Genomic DNA, 23,070 nt, shown 5'->3' with positions numbered 1-23,070 from the left:
CCTCTCCCTCTCTCCTTCTACCTCTCCCTCTGTTCCTCTCTCCTTCTACCTCTCCCTCTCTCTCTCTCCCTCTCTCCTTCTACCTCTCCCTCTCTCTCTCTTCCTCTCTCCTTCTACCTCTCCCTCCCTCTCTCTCTCTCCTTCTACCTCTCCCTCTCTCTCTCTTCCTCTCTCCTTCTACCTCTCCCTCTCTCCTTCTACCTCTCCCTCTCTCTCTCTTCCTCTCTTATTCTACCTCTCCTTCTACCTCTCCCTCTCTCTCTCTTCCTCTCTCCTTCTCCCTCTCCCTCTCTTCCTCTCTCCTTCTACCTCTCCCTCTCTCTCTCTTCCTCTCTCCTTCTACCTCTCCCTCTCTCTCTCTTCCTCTCTCCTTCTACCTCTCCCTCTCTCCTACCTCTCCCTCTCTTCTCTCATTCAGATGAATCAAAGTGTTTGAATGGATGCTTTAACTTATATTTTTAACCTGATTGAACACGTTGAGCCGCCCTCTTCCTCTGAGCTCCATGAAACATCTTTATATCTCTCTCTCTGGGCTTCTCCCCTGACCGTGGTCACAGCCAGTGGGGGAGAACAGCGCCGCTGTGGCGTTTGTGGGTGTGTGACCGCGTGGGAACTTGGCGTGCAGCGTGAGTGCTGCTGCCTCTCAATTAGCGACAACTTGGTGGGAAAATGCACACAGACGCACACTGTGAAGGATTTGTGTTCACTGTATGCAAAATAACTTCGCTCAGATACACAAACACCTCAGAATCAGGGCCACAGGCCGTCGTCGACGCTTTCATCTTTCCATCTGCTGCTCTAAAAATCTCTCTCTCTTTTTCTAATTCCTCTCGCACCGTTTTTTTTCTCCAACTGCTCGCCCTGCATGTATCTGTCTGTGGAGGAGAGAGAGAAAGACTGTGTTCTTTTCACAGCCTTGTTGTGGCGCCATGGATAAATGAAAACAATTGTTTCTATGTTTCCTTCCTCCATCCTTTTGTCTTTCATCCCCTCATCCCTTAGTTCTCTCCGTTCTCCAATTCTTTTTACCTACTGCTGAGTTTTCTCAATGTGAGTTGCGTTCACATTCAGCACTCTCTCCCTCTGTCCCTCTCTCCCTATATCCCTCTCTCCCTCTGTCCCTCTCTCCCTATATCCCTCTCTCCCTCTGTCCCTCTCTCCCTATATCCCTCTCTCCCTCTGTCTCTCTCTCCCTATATCCCTCTCTCCCTCTATCCCTCCCTCTCTCCCTATCGCCCTCTCTGTCTCCTCTCTCTCCCTATATCCCTCTCTCCCTCTGTCTCTCTCTCCCTTTCTCCCTCTCTCCCTCTATCCCTCCCTCTCTCCCTACCTCCCTCTCTCTCTCCTCCTCCTCTTGTCCCTCCCTCTATCATTATCTCTGCTTCTGCTGTGCCGTGCTGCTGGGAGCCCACCGTTATCATCATTTTCCTGCTCCCTCCTCCTCTTTTTCTGCCTCTCTTCCGCTCTTTATGTCTCCCCCTCATCCATTATCCCTCTCTCACGACTGTGTTGTGCCGCTGCGAAGTGGACCCAACTTTAGGACGCCCATCACTCCTGACTGCCCCCCCCCCCGCCATCTTCCCATCTATCCACCCGCTTCTCTTCTTTCTGCGTCCTCTCGCCGTCTCTTTCTGGCTGCCGACATGTGCCACTGTGAAAAGACACCGTCTCCCAGCAGTTCCATCAAATGCATTTCTCTCTTTCGCTCTTTCTCCCCCGATGTGCTCTCTTGTTTATGTCACATTTGCATCCTTCCTTCTTATTCTCTCCATTCCCAGTGATCTCACTCGCCCTCCCTGCCCACTGCTCTGTTACTTTCTTACTACTCACAGAAGTCCAGCGGTTACTAATTCAGCCACATCCCTGCTTCTCCCTTTTTGCCTTTCATCCGCCCGTCCATCTGTTCGCCTAAGCCCCGCCCTCCTGCGCTGGTGTAAAACAAGTGCATCCTAGTTTTATTACCAAACTGAAACGTACCATTGCATTACATTACCCCTCTGTATTGTCATAAGAGAACACTTTTGGCCTTCAACTTGAATTTCCTTCCTCTGATGATGCGCTTCATAAGACCCAGCGTGCGTGCATGTGATTGTGTAATCTATGTGTAGAGAGAGAGAGATTTTTGATTTTTAGAAAACCTTTATTCAAAGAAAACTTTGAACCACAATAAACCAAATTATTTTCAACACACAAACATAAATGCAGCGCCAATCCTGAAAAAAAGAGAACGTCCATGATGCTCATGTTAGATACTTAACTAAAGTCCATTGAGGACAGGAAGTGCCTCCTGCCCTCCATCTTGAGGCTGAAGCTCCTCCCAGTGCTGAGGCTCTGGCTCCAGGCTCCTCCTCTTCACTCAATCGCTCCTCTCGCCCTCCTCTCCTCGTCCTCCACCTGCAGCACCTTTCGGAGGTCGCACAGGATCTTTTTGAGCCTGTAGAACTCCTGTGGCGTGAAGGCTCCTCTCTCGTCCTTGCACGTCAGGAAAGTGGCGGACAGGAAGAACTTATCTTTGCACGGGAAGTGGTCCTCCACCTTGACGTGCCACGTCTGCTTGGTCTTCCGAAGGAACTCTTTAATCTCCTCCACACTGTAGTGTGGATCAGAGTTGGAGTCTTCCTCCAAGCTGGACTCTGGCTCCGCCCCCCTTGGCCTGGACCTCCTTCTTCCCGCCGGGAAACCACCTTCCCGTGCTTCACCAGCTCCTTCAAAATTACCTCCTCTTTGATAAAAGGAGGCACGTTGGCCACAGTGACCCAAACCGACGGTGTGGCCAGCGGCGCCACCGGCACATACATGCCTCTAATGACCACCCCTGACACCACCACCTCGTTCACCTTTGGCACGCTGTCTAAGAACAGAACCACCGCTCCGTTCATACGGGCAGCGGACCATACGCAGTCATCGCCGACCACGTCGCCCACTGCCAGCCCCACCTCCTCCTCCGAGCACGGGAAACTCGGCGCCACTCGAATCCCGTGTGCCCGCGTGAGGAAGCTCATATCCTCCTCGTCACTGGCTCCTCGCTAGCTTCCCGTTAGCCCGCCGCTAGCCGCACGCCGCTAACACTCACACAGACACACAAAACAACCTCTCCGTGAACCCACACACTCACACATACAGTCGGGTGAACCCACATACACTCACAACAAACATACCTGTTAACCCAGTCACTCGTTAATGTGGAAAAACCACCTTTAAACCAAAACAGTGCTCCTCTGCTCCACAAACTCACGTCCTCTCACGCTGAGAGAGAGAGAGAGAGAGAGAGAGAGAGAGAGAGATGATATTGGCAGAAGCTCACATGTAATATATATCTGGCATGGCAGCTCTGAAGCACACTGCAGTCCACGGGTCTTGTTCTCCCCAGATTATTTCACAAGGGAGTCTGAGAAGCCGTCGCTGGCAGGGACAGTAATGAGGAGGGGGGGTTTTGATTTTAATACACGCTGATTTATTTTGGGCCCTCTGTTGTTAACTGCCTCAGATAAACAGACACAGTGAGTTACGTTTATTTCCCTGTGAATGTGCTGCAAAGGTCAGGCTTTGAGCAGAGTGCAGCTGGAATAAACTGTGTAATTGCTTCTTAATACATGCTTTTGCACAGTAACTTTTCCCAGCATTTTAATTCATGTTAAATTGTTTGGGGTATCTAATGGGTATATGTAGGGACCTGTGTATGAAAACGGGAGAAAAAAAAAGAACAATGTATATTTAAACTCGACATAATGGATGAAACACACACGCTGACTCTGGATTAATAAGACACGGACAACGACGCAACCTTCGACCAGCAAAAGACAAAAGATAAAGAAGGTCTACCGGTTCCCTTTGTTCATCAACAAAAGGCATATCAAAACATGAACCCTTGATGTCCCTCAGTTACCTGGAGTGAATCCAGATAATTGTAAGATGAATGTGATCATTTAAGTTGACATGGCAACACACACACACACACACACACACACATCAAGCCCTCAAATACTCCAGCCAGCTAGAATAAGAATGAGAAAATACAAAATGGAAGACGGGTCCGTCAAAAGAGCTAAAACAGCGGTAGAGCGAAGTGCTGCACACCTTGTTAGCGTTCAGTCGGTCTCTAAAGTGGCTGCTGCAGCCAGACTGCGTGATAATAAAGACGGTTGGAAAGAACGATAGAGTAGAAAAGTTTGGACTTTCACATTGTCCAAACCAACATGAAAGCTGCCGGTGTCTCTGTATTTAAATAGACGGCGAGGTAGAAAAAGGTCGAGTGATTCAGAGAGGTGTCTACGTAGGGCAAGGAACAATGTGGTTGGCGAGAGGAAGCTAGAACACGTGATGACACACTGCTGAACCTCTTTTTGACGCTACAAATGGGTCACATTACGCAAGATGTGATTCCAATGCAAATAAGTATAACAATCACTTCCCAAGTCTGAATATGATCCCATAGTTTGAGCTGTTAATGACTGAGAGTCAGTCTGTGTTTGATGTCCTGTATGTTTTTCCTTCCGGAGTGACATTAAGTTAGCATCTGTAAATGTCAGTGCAATCGCCTCCATTCATCCACGTCGGAAAACATGTGTTCATCGCATACATTTGCCTGTCTGAATGTGTTTATTGTTGCGCAGTGAATATGGACATGTGGCTATATTCGCCACATCAATGTTGCCATTCTTTATTTTTTTTTGAGAAAAATAATTGCCTCTCTCTTTATCTCCGCCAGGAGAATCGTGCGATCGGTCGAGTGGGTTGTGAGCAATTGCGTGAGTGAGTGTGCAACTCTGTGTCCGTCCATGGCTAATCTCGGATGTCAGCCTGCTTAAGGGCCTCTCTCGGTTGCGGTGACTCACACTTCTTCACAACACCTTTTATTGGCAGTTTTTTTTTTTACAGCCATAGATTGCCCGCTGACCTCTCAATCACGACTCCTAACCGGCCCCCCGCTGTTAGGGGCTTCAACTCCCCCCCATCTGCTTCTTTGCGCACAGTGTTCGGTGTGTTTGGCTAACAGTTAGTGGCGCGACCATAACACGCCGCTGAGAACCTCTCGGCCACTGCTACACGGCTCACTTTTGTTGTTTTGAACAGCCGGTGTGGCTAAGAAAACGAACAGATAATTAAACTTCCAGTTCACACACGGCTGTACCTCTACACCACTCGGCCGCTGCTTGGGGAGTTAACACACATCGAGTTTGAACTTTACTCGAACATTTAGGATTATTGTACCAAACAAGTTCTTAATTGTCTTTTTTTTTGGTAGGAAGCAACGTTGTTTACGAAAATTCCTAGGAACGGAACAAAAGAAGAAATTTACTTCACATGACTTAAAGGGCCGGTAACGATTGGGTAACGATTGTCTTGCGTCTATTAAACAGTAGAAAGATTGCGTTTGATTTTCTGTGGTATAAGTGAGAATATCGATCAATATGTGACGTGTGTGTGCACGGTATCACAACAAGTGTAGAATTGTTTTACAACAAGGGGCAACAGAGAGAGTGAGAGCACTTGTTTAAACTATTCTCTTGAGTTTTGTCCAGCTCCATTCTTTTTCTTTTTAACAATACCTCTCAAGATAAGGACCACTTGCCTAATCAAAAATGCAATTCATTAAAACAAGGCCTACTTTTAGCCAACTTGAGCATTAACTGCTGCCCATGCCGTTTAACAGAGTTTTCATAATCAATATATGTTTTAACTCTGTGCTGATAATTAAAATCTGCTCGCATAAGGTTACTCAGTATAATAATGTGAAACAGAAATAAAAGTGGGTGACGGGCAGCCGGGGTGAGGACAAAGAGACGAAGAACAATGGCTGTTGAAAGGAAATAAACGTTTTCTGCTTGTAAACACGAGATACGAACAAAACACACGTCACACGTTCATCACAGCTCTGCTACACTTTGCAAAGGAAACTATTCAATAGATCCTAAAACTTTGGCTCTTCCCTATTCAGGACTCGGGGAAAGAAAACGTTCAACTTTCTGATGAAGGTTTTTCCCTCGTCTGCCCATGTTTGTAAAGACCTCTGGTGAAAAGAAGGGGAACAAAAGACACCTGCACACTTAAACTAGCGAACAAACACAATGTTAATGGTTGAATGAAGGGGGGGAACACAGAAAGTGCAGATCTGTGTAAATTGGCACAGTGAGCGTGAAGACGACGCCCTCGAGAAAAACGTGGAGGAAGAAGAGGGAGACGAGATGTTTTAGAGGAGCGACAGAGATGGGGGGGGGGGTCATGCGGGTTGCGAAATGTGAAATATTGAGAATGACAGTGTTAAAATTGAATATGAGCGACTCCAACACAATCACGATCGAGCGAAAGAGAGCGTAGAAAACACGCTGGAGATTGCTGAGAGAGCCGTCTGTCAGAAGTTGCCCTCGGAGAGGCAGCCATGGTCGGATTGGTTTGATGGAGCGAGACACGGCCTGCACGCACGTCACCTCCAGTGAGACGACGGGGCCGCAGCTGCACGCCTGTTCTCCCTAGAATGGAAGACAGATGAGATAGCCTTGGATTTAATCCGTCATCGGATTGTGTCTGGGAGGATTGATTCGTTTTTTTATCGGGAAGCTTCGTAGTTACTGTAGATTTCTTTCTGTGAAGAGGAGCTTCAACATTCAACATCAATTTGAGGTGTTGTACCTATTCGTGAACTCGTGCTTTACAGAATGGGCAGTAATTAAAAAAGTGTCCCGTTGCCAACTGCTGCAGTGAGATTTGTAATACATACTTTCATTCATCAACACTTTTTAAATAACCTTCAGATATCATGGCTGCACACCGGTGTGGGAACTGTGTCCTTCTGCAGGCAGAGTTCTTACCTTTGCCTTCAAGGAATAAGCATAAAAATCGCAACGCCGCAAGAACGCAAATACATTCGCGCGCCGACCGCCTCGACTTTTCCACTGTTGTAGCCCTTAAACTATACACAGATTGTATTGATCCATATATAGGAGGCGAGCAGGGAAACACAGCCTGTAAATAAGCTCAAAGAAAATTCTGCTGACTCGATCATTTTTGTGTTCCTTTCAACTGTGAAAAGGAAGCAAAAGTGCTGATGAAGCTTGAAGAAAAGAGGAGGAATGAGTGTATTTGTAATAAGTCCTATGTCAAGCAGTTTCTGCATATGGTACGCACACACACACACACACACACAGTCAGAGCGGTACTCTTACCCCAGCTATTCTGGGAGGGCATTGGAAAGTTAGCACACGAAGCCATACACACATGCAGATGAAGACACACACTCGCACAAAAAAAGTCCAGGGGTTTATCGCCGGTCTCCACACTTGGCCCGGTGCAGTCTGGCACTTCATTGGCTGCTCCACCTTCATTCAATCTAGGGATGAAAAAAACCGCTCTGCAGGGCCAAAAAGCAGCCGGTTAAATGGATGTTTACAAGCGATGATGCAGCAAGTCTGAGTCTCTGAAGGACAGACACATAAACACATTTAGCATGTGTGTGTGTGTGTGTGTGTGTATTTAAAATAACGTGGATGATTTGAAGTAGATAATCATTTTGTCAAATTATATATTTAGTCAGTTCAAACCTAAAATTGAGTAAACTTGGAAGGACTACTTTGTAAATGAGGCATTGTGTAAGCCAGTGTGATGTAGTGCCACAAAAATCTAAACGTACAAATACTAGACTAAGTTCTCGCTAGAGAGCCGATGCAACTTTTTGTTATTCCTCTTTCTAAAATCTCTCTTTAAGACCCGGGTACACTCAGAAAAGAAACAGAGATCCTATGAATTACATGAGGAAACGTCTTCTATTGACGTTGCGCGTGCCTCCTGCTCCCTTTTTGTGAAATTGAGCTTAGTGAGTGCAGAACCCCGTTTCAGGGTCTACGGGTGATTCTGTACAATTTGAATATCTTTTTTATTTTCCCAGTTGAACTCCAAGCTCCTATTCCTATTACACACATTGAACTCTAATGAGTTTTCAACTTAAGTCATGCTCTGAACATGTCGACTCTGCAAAAGATACAGTTTGACGTATTACGCTCAGGACTCTGAATGTTCTCCGTTCTCTTAAGTGCGGATTGAGTTGAAATTCCAAACAGAGAAGAGCCAGACACTCCTCAGAAGCGACTGCAGCACGTTCTTCACCATGTTGTTCTGACACTTTGCTCAAAGAAGCAGCCGCCAAAAAATAACAACACATACTGTTTTATCTTATCTTTTTGTGATGAGTTTTTTTCATCATTAAATATAATTACAATGACAAACAGTGTTGGCATATTCAAACGTTCTGCAGGAAAGAAATCAGCATTTCATTTAGATTGCATTTTCTGAATTGAAATTGCCAAAAAGTCACAATGAAGTAGAATTTTTACAATTACCATTATCTTCTCGTAGAGAGTCTGGACAGCTACACTGTTGTTACCTAGTTTAGTCAGTTCTGATTGAGCTACTTTGAGTTTCTTTGTTTTTATTTTATTATTTTCAGATGCTAAATACCAGGATGCCATATGTTCTAGAATCCACAGAAATGTCCAGTTGTTGATTGTTTTCAGTACATCAACTTCGAGGTAGCAGGCGACTGCAAAGTATAACATCTGTGTCCTGCAGTAATGATGTAGCGTGTTTACCCAACACACAACAAGATCAAACACACACACACACACACACACAGGCCTCATTTAATGCATTTAGATGATCTCTGGTTTGGTCCTCTGGCCAGTTTGGCAGTCTCTCTCTGACCTTCTTCATCCCCCACACTCAAATTATCTCTCTCTCTTCCCTTTGATCTCCTCCTGTTTTCAATTCCCAAAAAATGTCATATGAAAAAATTAAAAATAGTTATTCAAATGTAGCTTTTGTAATCTTCAGTGATCCTTTGTATTACGCTGAAATCAATATTCAACCTCTTTGCATATCACGTTTACTGACTTTCGTTGTGATTGCGCGTGTGTGTCTTTGTATTGTGTGTGTGTGTGTGTGGGTGTGGGTCTGTGTATGTTGTGTGTGTTTGTGCGTGCCTCTCGTGGGTATTCAGTCTGTTACTGTGTTACTACAGATGAGTGTCTGTATGGAGAGCACGTCATCACCAACAGAGTCCAGAGCAATTTGTCAACATCAGAGGTGAATCATTGCCAATATGAAATATTAATATGTCATCCATGAATATTAATAACTTTATTGAAGCAATTACCATAATACCAACACTTCTCCAGCACATCCTTACACTTATAACTAAAGGGAAATTAATTATAAACTAAATAATGTGGATTTATTCTCTTCATGAATGAGCTTTTAGCTTCAGCATATCGGATGCATCGCAGCGTGCATATTGTACGGAATGAAATAAAAATGTAAAACATACGGGTTTATTGTATTTAATGACCACATTTCTTGTGCAAACACAAGAAAACACATGAAATGTGCTGCATACTTTGTCAGCTGAAATTAGGATTCAGAAAGTACAAAATAAACACTTCTGGCAAAAGTTGATGGGCAACATTTTGTGTGTGTCATGCCGAGTTTAATCAAGACCTCTCCTGCCACAATCAACATGTTCGATGTCTGACATACATCAGTTTGAATCTCCTTTTATTAAATTGTTCTTGCTGTTGAAGAGAGTCACGTGATGAACCCGAAATTTCAAGAGCGAAAGACAAACTTTTACTTCCACCTAATCATCAACTTTCTGAGTCGGCAGAATGCTGTAGAATATACAACCGAGTGTCTAATGAATATTAAATGTTGAGAAAGGTCAACAAACAAAAAAGAAATAGGGTGATGTGCCATTTTGTTGCCTCTCCCCTTTTATTAATTTCCTTTCTTTCTTCCCACTTCTCGTCTTAATCCAAACATGAAAACTATTTCAATAGCAAACACACGCATACATCGTCAATATGTCATTTCTTTACCATTCGCCTCAAATATATTTATATTCCATCATGTTTTGATGTCGGCCTAGGGTTCTTACAGGAAATCAAAGAGCATGCTGGGAAAAGAGATAGCATTATGCGCATCTCTGAATCGTATACGTCATGCCTCTTCGCTCAAATCCTCAACATTACTGGCCTGCTGGATCCGTATAATAATGGCGGCGCTTGATGGCTTGAAAAATTGCCAACCACATGGAAAATCCCTCTTCGCTCTGGCAGATAGCCAGAGGTATTAGAGGCAGCACACGCACAATGGAGCAGGAGAGGTGCACCTCCTCCTCGCTCGTTTCCCTCGCCACCCCCTGGCCCCAACGCTGTAATACGTCTTTCCCAAGTCGTTCATAATCACAGGAACACCGCCGGTTGGAGAGTGATTCCGGTGCTGGAGGAGAAATAAGACGGTGCAAAATAACTCCCAAGAAAAATAACGATTCTGTCTGAGGGAGAGGAGGTGCCTCCTCCGTGGTGAGATTTGAAGCTTCAAAAAGAAAACCTCATACATATAAATTCCTACCAGATGTGCCCGCTGCACCGCTGGTTTTAAAGCTGCGCTCATCTGGGGCGACATTTAACTGCAGTGTGTCAACAAGGAGAGGGGGAGGGGAGGGAGGCGGGCAGAGGAGCACAGCGCACGTGTTTGATGCAGATGAGTTGACGACAAGACTCGTGGAATCATTCTGTGCTCCAATCCTGCAGGAAACAATAGCTCCTGTCATTTATTTATCTCTGTTTCCGGCTGTGCCCGTTCATTTCAACCAGAGGAGATAAAAAAGGAAAACTTGTTGTTGGTGTTTATGTGCATTTTGTGTACCGCTTTGATTCTGTTTACCTCGCGAAGCTCCGGGGCTTGTTGACTCAAACAACAACAAATCAATAGCAGCCAAAGTGCAGCCTACGTTTTGATTAGCACAAGTTCTCAGTCAGACTGTCCCACAATGTTTCCGTACCGAGGCTCTTCTGGGTTCCTTTGCTTCCTGTCCTACAATTTAAAACCATTCATGTGGTGATACTGTAAATGAAGAGGATTATATCTTTTTACCTTACCTGGAACCTGAGCCTGAATGCGCTGAGATCTTTAACAGTGTAATAAGATCAGTGACAAGCATGCACACTTTTTTATTATTATGTTGCCTGGAGAAAGTTTTAATTACATCAGTCATGATTGCAGATATTGGAGATTAGAGTGTTTGCCAAAGCACAGATAATATGTTCAGTTTTGATCTTGATTTGAGAGACAAATGTGTTTTTCCCGACTTCAAGTGGCTCTACTGACGGGCTTATGACTTAAAACACGTGATATTGTGTGGAAAACACCTTATTTCTCTGTTTGTAATATTCTTTCTGCCCCTTTCACTCAACCCACATGATCATAGAGTGCATGAGTAAGCAGGTTTAACTTTAGACATTTAATGTAATCATTTTGGTCTTTGAGAAGAAGTTGTTTCTTTAATGTGGATCTGTTGCTTTGAACAGCCGTCTGTCTTTGTAGAGTTTAAAAGAATTGAGATATCTTTTTATTGCCTTGAGAAACCATCTTCACAGCTAAGTGGAAAGCTGTCTCGATTGTTTTAAAAACAAAATATATACAAAGACCTGCCGTTTCATCCATTGCAATGAAGGCCAAGTGTATTGCGTGAGGTTCTTTTAGACAGCAGAAGAAAGTTTGGAACATGTCATAACTGTTTAGGAAAGGGCTTATGTTTTCTGATTTATAATAATCTCAGATTCAAAAAGCCTCCCTGTACCATCACAGAGGACTCTACGCTCTGACAGCCGCAATAACTTCAAAGTGCTGCAACAACAAAAAGAAGAATGCTGAATCTTTGACTTCATTATTTAGATTTGCATTAGAATACTCTGTAAAATCAGTCGTTAAATGTGACGATTGCAAGAATGCATTGAAAAGTAAAGAAAAGCAGCCGGTGTATAGCCACGAAGTAATGAAAGAACAATAGATAGGAGTAGCCTGTATGAAAGCCCTTAACAAGCTTCCTTTGTATGACTTGTATTGTTCTAATTCCACTGTAGCATACATAGTCAGTAGCTGTCAGGAACTGATTGTGTGTGGATTATATAGTTACAAATATAAATGTGCTGCAATGTTAATGCTTTAAAAAACACGATGAAATGACAAGGAATTCAATATCTATAGAAATGTCAATTCGGCGCAAATGTCCTCTACTTCTTTAAAACTGCATGTTTGTTGGTTCTGGAGAAGTCGGAGATGACTAATGTCACTGACCGAGAGGCTTATGACTTATGTTCCACATCACACAGCTCTATGCCTTCAGCGTCCTGGATCGAGAGAAATGGTTTTGTGATTAAGCTTTCAAATCTGTTTTTTATACTTCTGCTTTCAGATTTATACTTAATGTGAACCCATTGCACCAACACTATGGTCACACAGACCAACCTGCAAGTGAAGTTTAACCTGTACTGCCAACATGTCCTTGAGCAAGACACTTTTCAGGGCTGTGAAATAATGGAATTGGCCAAATTGTAGTTAAAAAAAAAAAAGGAAAGTTACATCACTTTGTGGCGAGATTGCAGTTATTCCAACTGGGAGCTGACATCAGCTGAACATATTCAAACTCTCCTTACCCTCATTTGAAAAAGCTCTAATGAACCTATCTAGTGTTCTTTCATCCAAGAATACTGGAGTGCGATGCTGTGACTTTGAAGAGGAGCCCTCGGAACAGTTGGCAGCGGGAACGTCGATTTAAAATAAATTGATGGTACATATGATAGAAGTACCACCAAGAACCTTCCTCTTCAGCGTCTGAAGTAGTAGAAAGAAGAGCAGAGAGGGAGATGGATTGATTATTAAAACCTGTGCTGCTGATGCAGTTTTGGGATGAGATTACAGGGCCACAAGTCTGCCCAAGTGGACGCCTCAAGCACCCCCTCACCACCCTTCAGCACAATAAAGTAGTGACTCAAGGTGCTTGTTTGACATCGACAGCATGCAGTGAAGAGGGCAGCAGCCATATTCTAACGGCCGTGCATGATAACAGAGCTAGTCCTCATCACCAATTTGTCCGGTGCCACTTCTTTCCAGCAGTTGACCTCCTTTGTCTCATTTACACTAAAATGCGGAGGGGTTCCTTTCCACGAGGTTGCAGCACTGCTCACTCCCTCCTCTCCAATGCAGTGTTGTCATGATGTGAGAAGAAAGAAACAACTGTACATCGCACTCTGTTTGTATCAGAAGTCATAGATGGAAAGGCTCTGTGTTGCACCATGTAACGCATTCTACAATAAACATTGCATCACATGTACAGGGTACACGCAGGATCGAGGGCATTTTCACCCAATCATGTTCCTCTCTGATTGGAAGACAGAGGGATGAAGGGTGTGTCCTGTGATCTCATATCTGAGGACTTGATGTTTTAGCCCGATATTTGGGCGGCTTCCAGAATAAGTGTGAATGTCTGTGTGCGTGTGTGTGAACCAAGTATTCGTGATTTTTTTTCCTGGGTTTGAAACCTCAAATTGGGCCTTCAGGCTGTTGCCATCTTCGCTTTTTTGAGCAACCAAAAGTAACACGAGGGTGAAGCTAAGTACAACCGAACGCTGATTAAAACATACAAAATTCAAAAATATTATAATTATCCTCAACATGAACTGAAAACACACTTTGATAGGATTAACATTGTAAAACATAAACATGGAGAACTCCCAGACTTAAAAACCGTGTGGTATCAACCTGTCACTCACAAAATAGCCCCGCCCTAAAGCATACCCTGCTGCATCATGTATTTCTCTCTCAATGGGACCATCATTTACAAAATCAACATCAAGACTTGAAACTACTATTTTTAACCATGAACTCCTGTTTACCGTGTTTACTCAAGTGAGAAGTTATGTCATTTTCTCACAGTCGTCTATACAATCAGACCTATTTTTCTTTTTGCAATCGGAGTGGTCGCCCCCTGCTGGTCATTAATCTTAACATAATTGTAGTTTTTGTACACAAGTTCCTATTTGCCATTTACTTTTTTTGGGACTCCTTCTTTTCGAGTGTGGTCATAAGAAATGGAGAAATATCTTTTGCCCGCAGCTGAGGGGAAGCACAGCGGAGAATGAGAGCACGGAGATACATTATGGCAAATATGGACCGGGGGAGGGGACACAATGGGGTTCCTTTGAACCTGGCATCCACAAAAGCTGCTTCATACTAGCGATGCCTCCTCTAGGATCCACAAACATACACACATACAAGCGCCTTATCTTTGACATGAGAGTATGAGGAACGCAACCACAGCTGCACTTCAAAGGTGTCTGGAAGAACACCTTTGTTTAAGTCCTGGAGAGAAGAGTCACCACTGGTTTCCTTCAGTGGTTCTGAATGAGCCCTTACGGAGGAACAGCCACCTTATCCTCACAATGCATGCCGACTGCTGTTGGCACAATCATCTTTTATCTGATTGTGCCAGTTGATGGTTCAGATTTTAGAGGTCATCACTCCTTAACAGCCAATCAGATGCCTCGCCCTATTCTGACAGCATGTGCTTCTAGAGATGTCAATGTCACCGTGTCTCTGTGAAAGCTCACAGTGAGTTCAGACAATGTTTGTGTTGTGCGCAGTGGCGGCTGGTGGATTTTTTTTTGGTGGCACCATCCAATCAATCTCAGCAAACATTCCAGTGATTCAATGCAAAAAAGGTATCAAATACCTATTATTACTTTGCAGTTAAAAATGTACATTTATTTCAACACTTTTACATAATAAAGGACAATTTACTGATACAATTCAGTATGTATATATATATATACACTACCGTTCAAAAGTTTGGGATCACCCAGACAATTTTGTGTCTTCCATGAAAACTCACTTTTATTTATCAAATGAATTAAAAAAATTATAGAAAATATAGTCAAGACATTGACAAGGTTAGAAATAATGATTAATATTTGAAGTATTGATTTTGTTCTTCAAACTTCAAGCTCAAAGGAAGGCCAGTTGTATAGCTTATATCACCAGCATAACTGTTTTCAGCTGTGCTAACATAATTGCACAAGGGTTTTCTAATCAGATATTAGTCTTCTAAGGCGATTAGCAAACACAATGTACCATTAGAACACTGGAGTGACAGTTGATGGAAATGGGCCTCTTTACACCTATGGAGATATTTCATTAGAAACCAGACGTTTCCACCTAGAATAGTCATTTACCACATTAACAATGTATAGTGTGTATTTTTGATTAATGTTATCTTTATTGAAAAAACAGTGCTTTTCTTTGAAAAATAAAGACATTTCTAAGTGACCCCAAACTTTTGAACGGTAGTGTATATGATTATTATAATAGCAGTGGATGTAGTGTGCATTGTCGTAGACATCCAATATCTTGCGCTGCACTCTGCCGGTGGCTCCCCTCATGCAGCAGCCCCGTCGTAAGCTCGGGCGATAAGTTTGTTCTTTTGCCCGTTTGGGACGATGGCGCGCAGCCTCTCCATAAACGCTGTAGCGATGTGTTTTGGATGGTAATGTACTCGAAAAACTGCTTGTGTTTCATGTCCCTTATTCCCATATCTGTCCATGCAGGATCTGTCCCCGTTGATTTAACCCTCCTGTTACCTTTAGGGTCAATTTGACCCCATTCAATGTTTAACGTTGGTGTTCTTTGGGGTCAATTTGACCCCAGGCTGTTTTTCACTGTGTCAAACATATAAGAAATATCAACTTTTTTATATATTTAAAGGGCTATTTAGGTAGTCAACAAACAAACATAAAGTACCTCACACTTAAACTTGGGAAACAATATTAATTCTAATAATTTTCTGGAGGTTTTAATTGCTGGGGTCAAATTGACCCCGAGAGTAAAATATGTTAGTAAATGTTAAGGTAACAGGAGGGTTAAGAAGCAAGCACGGACAACAAAATACGCATTAGCACGATAGCATCCAGCTAGCCAAACCTTCCGGGTGTACCGGTCTCTACAGAAGTGTTTCATGTGCTGCTTCCCTTTCAGCCAGTCTGTTGTCTCAGAGTGAGGTCCAGTTGGTCTGGTTCCAGCTGTTTTACATGTATTTTCTCTGGCAACATTTTCACTCAAACGGGTCTTGGAGGAGGGATTTTACCGAGTTAGGGTCGGGTCTTCTTGCGTTCGCCATGGTCACGTTGTTAAACTCACGACTCGAGAAGTTTCGCGAGGCATCCCTATCGAGATTCCCGAAATCTTTTGGTCAAGATGACTTTAGCCCCAAGCTGAACCTATTGTAGGGCGCTGATTGGCTAAATTGCATACGACTCATATATATCTTAAATCAGTGATTGGCTGAACTGCTTCTTAGACCTGTCTCCTGTGGGCCATAACGATCAGGCCCCAGCTCGGCTGATGCAACCAGACAGGCAGAGAGGACGTGCAGGAAAAGCAGATATTTTGCGCATATTTCCTATTTAAAAAATATTACAGGGTATATTTCATACCTTCAAAACACAAATATTGACAATTTGTTTAATTTATAAATAAAAATATAATTATTATAATCTTTTTTTCTTTTTTGGGGGGCTCAAGGTGGGTGGGGCCAGGTCCCGCGTGGCCTTCTATGGGCAAGCGGCCACTGGTTGTGCGTAATGGTGCCGTTTTAGTCAGCTCTGGGAAATTATGTTTTTTATAAAGAAACAAAAGGTAAAGATACATACAGACAGACTTGATGGGTCGCTGACTGCCTCTATTTTTCCTCAACGGAGACATTGTCTGAAAGACAGTTTTGAAAGAGCACCGTGCGTATTACAATATAACGAGATGGGTTGATAGCACGACACACTGTTCGACAGCACCCTTTTCACACAATGGTTTCACTAGATCAGTGATGCATGACTGTGGGTTCATTTTTCATGTCATTTATTTGACAAAAGGAAGATGTCACGATACTGCACCGCATTGGATATTTAGTTTGAACTCCCAAGATAGTGGCTCAGCTTTCCCATGAAGATTCGGCCTTGCTGTGATGTCGAGTACGGCTCACCTGAATGGCCAACAGTAGGACCGTAAAGAATTGCACCATAATAAGATATATCTCGTCGGTGTAGTGACTTGAGCGTAGAGGGAGACAGACACTGACAGCGTGACAGGAACATTAACTATTGTACACACTATTTTATTAACATCTCCAGAGCCGATGTCTGAGTGCATGGTAAACTGGATATTTCTGACATTTCGGCACTTTAAAAATCAATGCCAGTCCGGTCTTCAAGTAAACCATTTCAAGGGGCTCGCTCTCCCATCTCTCAATGTTCTGTTAGGTTAGTTTTATTGAGCTTCATAAATCCAAGTTCATACAATATCTTGGTATTTGCTGCTCTCTCTCTCTCACACACTCTCTCTCTCTATCTCTCTAACACACACACATGTACATTTAGAGCAGAAAACAAAATTAACTTTTCATAAAAGTCTCTTGTAGATGATCTTGCCTTGATTTAAGCATTGTCCAGCGACAGGGACCATCTATAAAACATTGAAAAGAACCAAAAACTGTCCACCTACAAAATGTTGGACATTCAGATGTAGTTTTCACAGCTTTATTAAATATTTTATAAAAGTCTCTTCTGCAGCCAGGAATCAGAAGAAGTTAATTTGAGTGCAGGGTTACCCTAGATCTCTACCATCTCTCTCACAGACTAGTTTACTTGCTTACTGCTGTGTCACAAGATGTGGCTCAAAGATCAGAACATATTGACTAAATATGACCAAATCGAGCCGTAAAGCCACTGTGGGGGATTTGCGGTGCTGGAAATCTTTGTATCTTTTGTTTTCAATTAGTTTAGTCTTCGTCAGTGAGGCTTGCTGCTGAATAACCACGACTTCATCTTTGTCATCGCAGCGCATATAGGTTTTGGTTGCTTAGTAACAGCAGGCGCGACAGGAGCGCAACCATCCCCCGAGCAACTTGGATAAAAAGGATCAAACAGCATGGATGGCGTTTTCCACGCGTTTTTAGCCGCAACTTGTGAACGTCCCCTAAGACGCTGGCGAACATGCTATCGGATTATTTGAACTGAATATAAAGAGCACTGCGCCATACATATATATATATATATATATATATATCTGCCTTTAGGCTCATGGTAACACTGGATGTCAACCGCAAATGTTTTGCTGGAGAGAGATACAGTAAACACCAGAGACAAGGAGGCAGCGACATCACATATTCCAATGAAATCGAATGCCGTGAGCGATGCAGACGGGGCCTGGAAGGAAGATGGAAAAAGCAGGAAGGGCAATGGAGAAGAAGAAGGGGTGTGAGATAAAGGGAGCGGGGCATTGTGTGGGTATCCAATACGTTATTGAGTCTGGACGAGAGCAAGTGGCAGAGGAGAGTGTCGTCCGTCGGTCTAAGTCGATGTAACGGAGAACCCCTGCTACATGGATGAATGGAGCTCATTTCTAACAGGCTTCAATGAAGGTCGTGAGAAAGAGCTCACTGGCTGCGAATCAATCGGTACTCATTTGTGGGTTTTTCGTACGCACGCCTAAATGTGTGCGTGTGTGATTGTCAACAAGTGTGCATAAATACGTCTGTGTTTGAAGTACTGTAGGTATACGTGTGCTTCCCTTTGTTCAAATGGATGGATTATTTCTTTGTGACTGTGAGAGTGACGGCCAAGTTGAAAAGCTCACAGAAAGCCGAGGCTGCTGTTTTGACAACACGATTTCAAACAGCAGCCGGGGGATAAAGAGGTTTTATGCTTTAAGACGGACACTTGTTATTGTAATGTGCTGCAGGTGGCATTACAGCCTAATGGGAGGGCCCAACACGCATTTACATGTTCTGTTCAGATTGATCAAGACCTTTGTCAAGATAATTTATTGCAACGGCAGGTGTACATTTCTTAACTTCTCCTCGAACAGTTATGCCCGCTGGCGTTTTCAGATATATTTACACATTTCCAGAGTTTAATGCAGTCTTGGAATATATACATGTTATCACACCTCAAAGATGTGTGGTTTTGATGTCTTATTAGAAGAGCAAATGTGGAATTCTCTGCAGTGCGTCCGTGTGAAGATCAGATCAGTGAATCCAAACATAATCCTTCAGGATGTGCTTTGCTGCTTGAACAGCTTGTCCTCCTGCATCCACGTGGCACCCTGTTCCTTCTGTGCTTGTGTTAAACCTTCTTTCTGTCTTTCTTTGGGTCTAGGTGGAGAGGTACCCTACACCACTCTAGCCACAAGGATGATGATGGGCGTGTGGTGGATGTTTGCTCTTATTGTCATCTCCTCATATACCGCCAACCTGGCCGCCTTCCTCACCATCTCCCGCATAGAGAACTCCATACAGTAAGTATCCACCGGTGTCGTGAAAGGGGTCAGCCACGCCGGCTTCAGAATGATGCGCCTGGGGCTTTGATTTCTGAGGAACTGTTCTTTTGACATTAGAACCGGGATGCAAGAACTGAAACCCATTCACTAATTGTACGAGCACAAAAGTATGGCTGCATGCTTCTCCGCATGCACACACTTATGTGCACTCGCCATAGAGTGTGTGTGTAGCCTGATAATCATTTCTAACACACAGAGACACACCGCGGGCTTCCCCAGTGTGCTTGATTGTTGCTCAGTGTGGAAATCCAGTCTACCAGGCAGTTGTAATGCATGAGAGGCAACACACACACACACACACATGCACACACAGACACACACACACACGCATGGACACGCATATCCTTTCCATCCTTCCTCCCCTCCTTCTTCACCCCATTGCAGGATAGTCATTTCCTGTCTGCCTCAAGTTTGGATGTATACAGCATTTTGTGTGTGTGTGTGTGTGTTTGTGTGCGTGTGCTTTCAGTGATGAAGTTAGGGAGGATGAGGGGAAACAGAGAGAGAGAGAGAGAGTATGAAACGAAAAAAGCACGAGTTTGCATGTTCCTCACATTATTGCTCTGTGTTATTCTTGTGATAATATGTGTGGCTGCTTCTCTCCTGCTGGCTCAAGGAAACGCTCATCTCTCATTGGACTAATCAGCATGCCGAAGCATCCGCTATGCCCGGCAGTGCCACAGTCAATTGTGCTTGGCTTCGGAATAAACAACATTCATTTCTCTAAATCTCATCACTATTTGTCCCTCCATTTGTTTCCATCAGTTTGTCTCTCCGTCGTTCTTCTTTTCCCCCTCTTTTCCTGTCTTTGGTAGACCTCCTCCTTTTTTTATTTTTGTCTCCACCCTTTCTTCTGCATGCTGTCTGTTTTTCGCCCCGCTCTATTCCAATTCCTTCTGTCTGGGCTCGTGGAAATAAATCTATTTACTTAATTTTTTTCCCTTTATTGTTTTAGTTTTTCATTCAAATGTGCTGTCATTAATGAGTGCCTGTTTACCGCCTCATTCAGTATCCATCGAGCTAATTAAGGATTCCCATAAATGTCAATGCATTATCTTTAATGTGTTGACTCTTCTGGGGTCATTAGTGGCATAATTACTGCCTAAACAGCAGCAGCCACATGGCCTTGGGTCTCCAAAGATGGGTGGAGGGTGGTGGGGAGCGAGGGGAGAGACACAAAACAACTTACAGTCATCCCAACACAACGAAGCAGTTAGATGAAGAGAGTTAGGATGAAAAGAGGATCGATATATTGTGATAAGCGTGCAATTCTATGAAAATGTTTTTGTGAGTAAGTGTTTGAGAGAGTAAATTAGTGAATTATGGAAGAGAGCAAACGCGTGTCTCAGTGAGCCATCAGGACAGGCAGGTTTTTTAGGTATTAATGCCCTTGTTTCATTCTGGAAATGAAATAACTAGTGAGCGTTCAGAGCCCTCACTGGACTATTTCACGCTTGGATGTTTTCCCCTCAATTTCAGAGAGAATCCTTTGGGAAAACAGTCAGGGATGGCAGTGAAGAGTAGCGAAGAGAGGGAGCAAGAGAGAAACATAGAACAGGGAAGAGGGAGTGACAACACTTTAGATAGTGGAAATAAAGAGAACCGGTCGGCGGAAGAAAAGATGAGAGGGATTAGGACATGAAGAGAGGGGGTAGGCAGAGGTTAGGAGGGTAGGGAAAAAAACGAGAGAGGAAGGGTTTTGGGCGTGGCGATGAGTCATGATGAGAAATGGATTTTGAAGGGGTAAAAATATGAGAAAAGCAGGCGGCACCTGTTGAGAGAGTAAAGAGATGGAGCAGAAGAATTTGTCAGGATGGGGAAATTGAAAAACGCTCCTTTCCTGCCTCAATCCCAACAGCATGTGTCATATGTTATGGTTGCTAATGATACCAATAAATAATAATAATAATACATTAAGTATTTTGTGTGTGTGTGTGTGTGTGTTTGCGTGCGTGTGTGTGTGTGTGCGTGTGTGTATGTGTCAGCAGCTCATTTGGTTATTTGAAGTCTACAAGTTCTCTTTTGGCTTTACCACTTTATCGCCCTCTGTTGGTGAGAAGGGGAAATAGCAGAACTCTCCCTGTGGCGCGGGCATAAAATAATGACGTTTACCGTCTTAATAGTAGGGGTAGTAAACATAAATATATAAATAGGAAAGCACCATATAATGAAATTGCCTCCATACAACAATAACATGTCGAACATAATAGTTAATAAGAAAAAGAATAGCCTTAAATACCTGAATATTATGCTAAGAAAATTAACAGCTAGGTCCCAAACTCCTCCAATATTTAGACATAGTGCATTTAAAAAAAAAACATAAGCAGCCTTTAAAGGTAGCTAGCCTATACTTGGAAGACTATGTTCATGCTATTGTCATTGTTTGGGTGAAAAGAGAAAGGTATGGCTCCAGTGCACATTGTTTGTTCAAGGTTGCACTGATGTCTGCAGAGTGTCGACAGCCATTTGTAAAAAGTTAATGAACTGATCGCGGCTCTAGTGCCTTTACCCAAATTAATTTCCCACCAGAATAACAGAGCCAAGATACTCTTTGTCTTTTGGCCTCTGTAAAAACAAAAGCCTATCCTTTGACTCTCCTCAAATGGAGGGATTTGCCTCTTAACCGATTTCTAACACATGAGGTGGCAGAGCAACCAAAGTCTATCCAGCTAAATATGTAAAAAAATGATATATATATATATGTGTGTATATATATATAGAGATACGCAGTAAATCTATTCTCCTTAAAGGTCGCAGAGTGTATTACCAATCCTTAGAGCATTGACAAATCAATAGCTTTCAATGAAGATGGCCAGATAACCAAATATGCAGAGACAACCAGAAATCACACAGATTAGTATACACTAATTAACATACGATTAATCTATACCTCTCTCTCTTTTTCAATCTCTCTCTCTCTCTCCCTCCCTCTCTCTCTATGTCACACACACAAACACACACACACTTGGTGTTTGTCACAGGGTACATTCAGCTGCTATTCACTCCATTTACTTGCTTATTGGGCTGCTTTGAGGTAATAAAGTTGCTTTCAAAATGAGCTTGCATACACACAGGGGAGGAAAGCAAGGATGTGCCAACACATTCACACATGCACATATTAGATTCACACAAAACATTAAGCAAAAGATAATTAAGCACATATTTCATATATGCACATCTCCATTAGAGAACACAGAGTAATACATTTGGAGGCAACCAATGTCATGTGTTTCATTTTTATTAAAATCTCATAATGTTAGTTAACATCTGGATTATGGCATGCATCTTTGTTTTGCTCTCCTTCTAAACATGTACCCTTATTAAATTAGATGATGTCCCTCCACGTTTTCTAAAAAATACATCATCATATGAAGGAAACATCATACAAGTGCAATTTAGCAGAGGCTGTGTTCATCAATTTTAAATTAACAGATTTATAACTATTGTACTTAATGTTCTGTGTTTTAGAGATTTGAGAATGGGTACTGTTTTTTTCTTCTTTTTACTTAAACAAACTGTAGAGAGTGCATTTTAGAAAGACAGTGTGGTTCTGACACCTTTAGTACACAATTCTCCTCCCAACTTTACACCTATACGTTTGAGACTGTGTTGTCCAATTTGGGAGCATTTACGGAGGTTGTGTCACCATTAAGCCATTTTTATGTGGATTTACTTTTTGTCTCCATTAAATCTAAACTCATCTGACATGACAATTTTCACCCGCTCTCTCTCCGCCTTCCACACATGCTCACACCATTAAATTACAAGACCAGAGTTACTACCCAGTGAAACCAATTCACAAAGGGGGAATCCTCGTCAAAGAGTGTGCTGAAAGGCGAGTATATTCACAGGGGAGTA

General features: G+C 43.0%; 1 protein-coding gene across 1 annotated transcript in view; it reads left to right on the top strand.

The window, feature by feature from the left end:
* The window catches only part of grid2 (glutamate receptor, ionotropic, delta 2), a 470,134-nt gene that overhangs the window by 383,577 nt on the left and 63,487 nt on the right, over window positions 1-23,070 (top strand). Inside the window, exon 12 of the mRNA XM_056418710.1 lies at window positions 19,032-19,170. Within this exon, the coding sequence (XP_056274685.1) occupies window positions 19,032-19,170 (139 nt within the window). The remainder of the gene's footprint in view (window positions 1-19,031; window positions 19,171-23,070) is intronic.

The sequence above is a fragment of the Pseudoliparis swirei genome, chromosome 7 (genome assembly GCF_029220125.1).
Source record: "Pseudoliparis swirei isolate HS2019 ecotype Mariana Trench chromosome 7, NWPU_hadal_v1, whole genome shotgun sequence".
In the NCBI taxonomy this organism is placed as follows: domain Eukaryota; kingdom Metazoa; phylum Chordata; class Actinopteri; order Perciformes; family Liparidae; genus Pseudoliparis; species Pseudoliparis swirei.
Note: the sequence above shows the minus strand (reverse complement) of the source record. Positions and strands in the feature narration are given on the sequence as shown.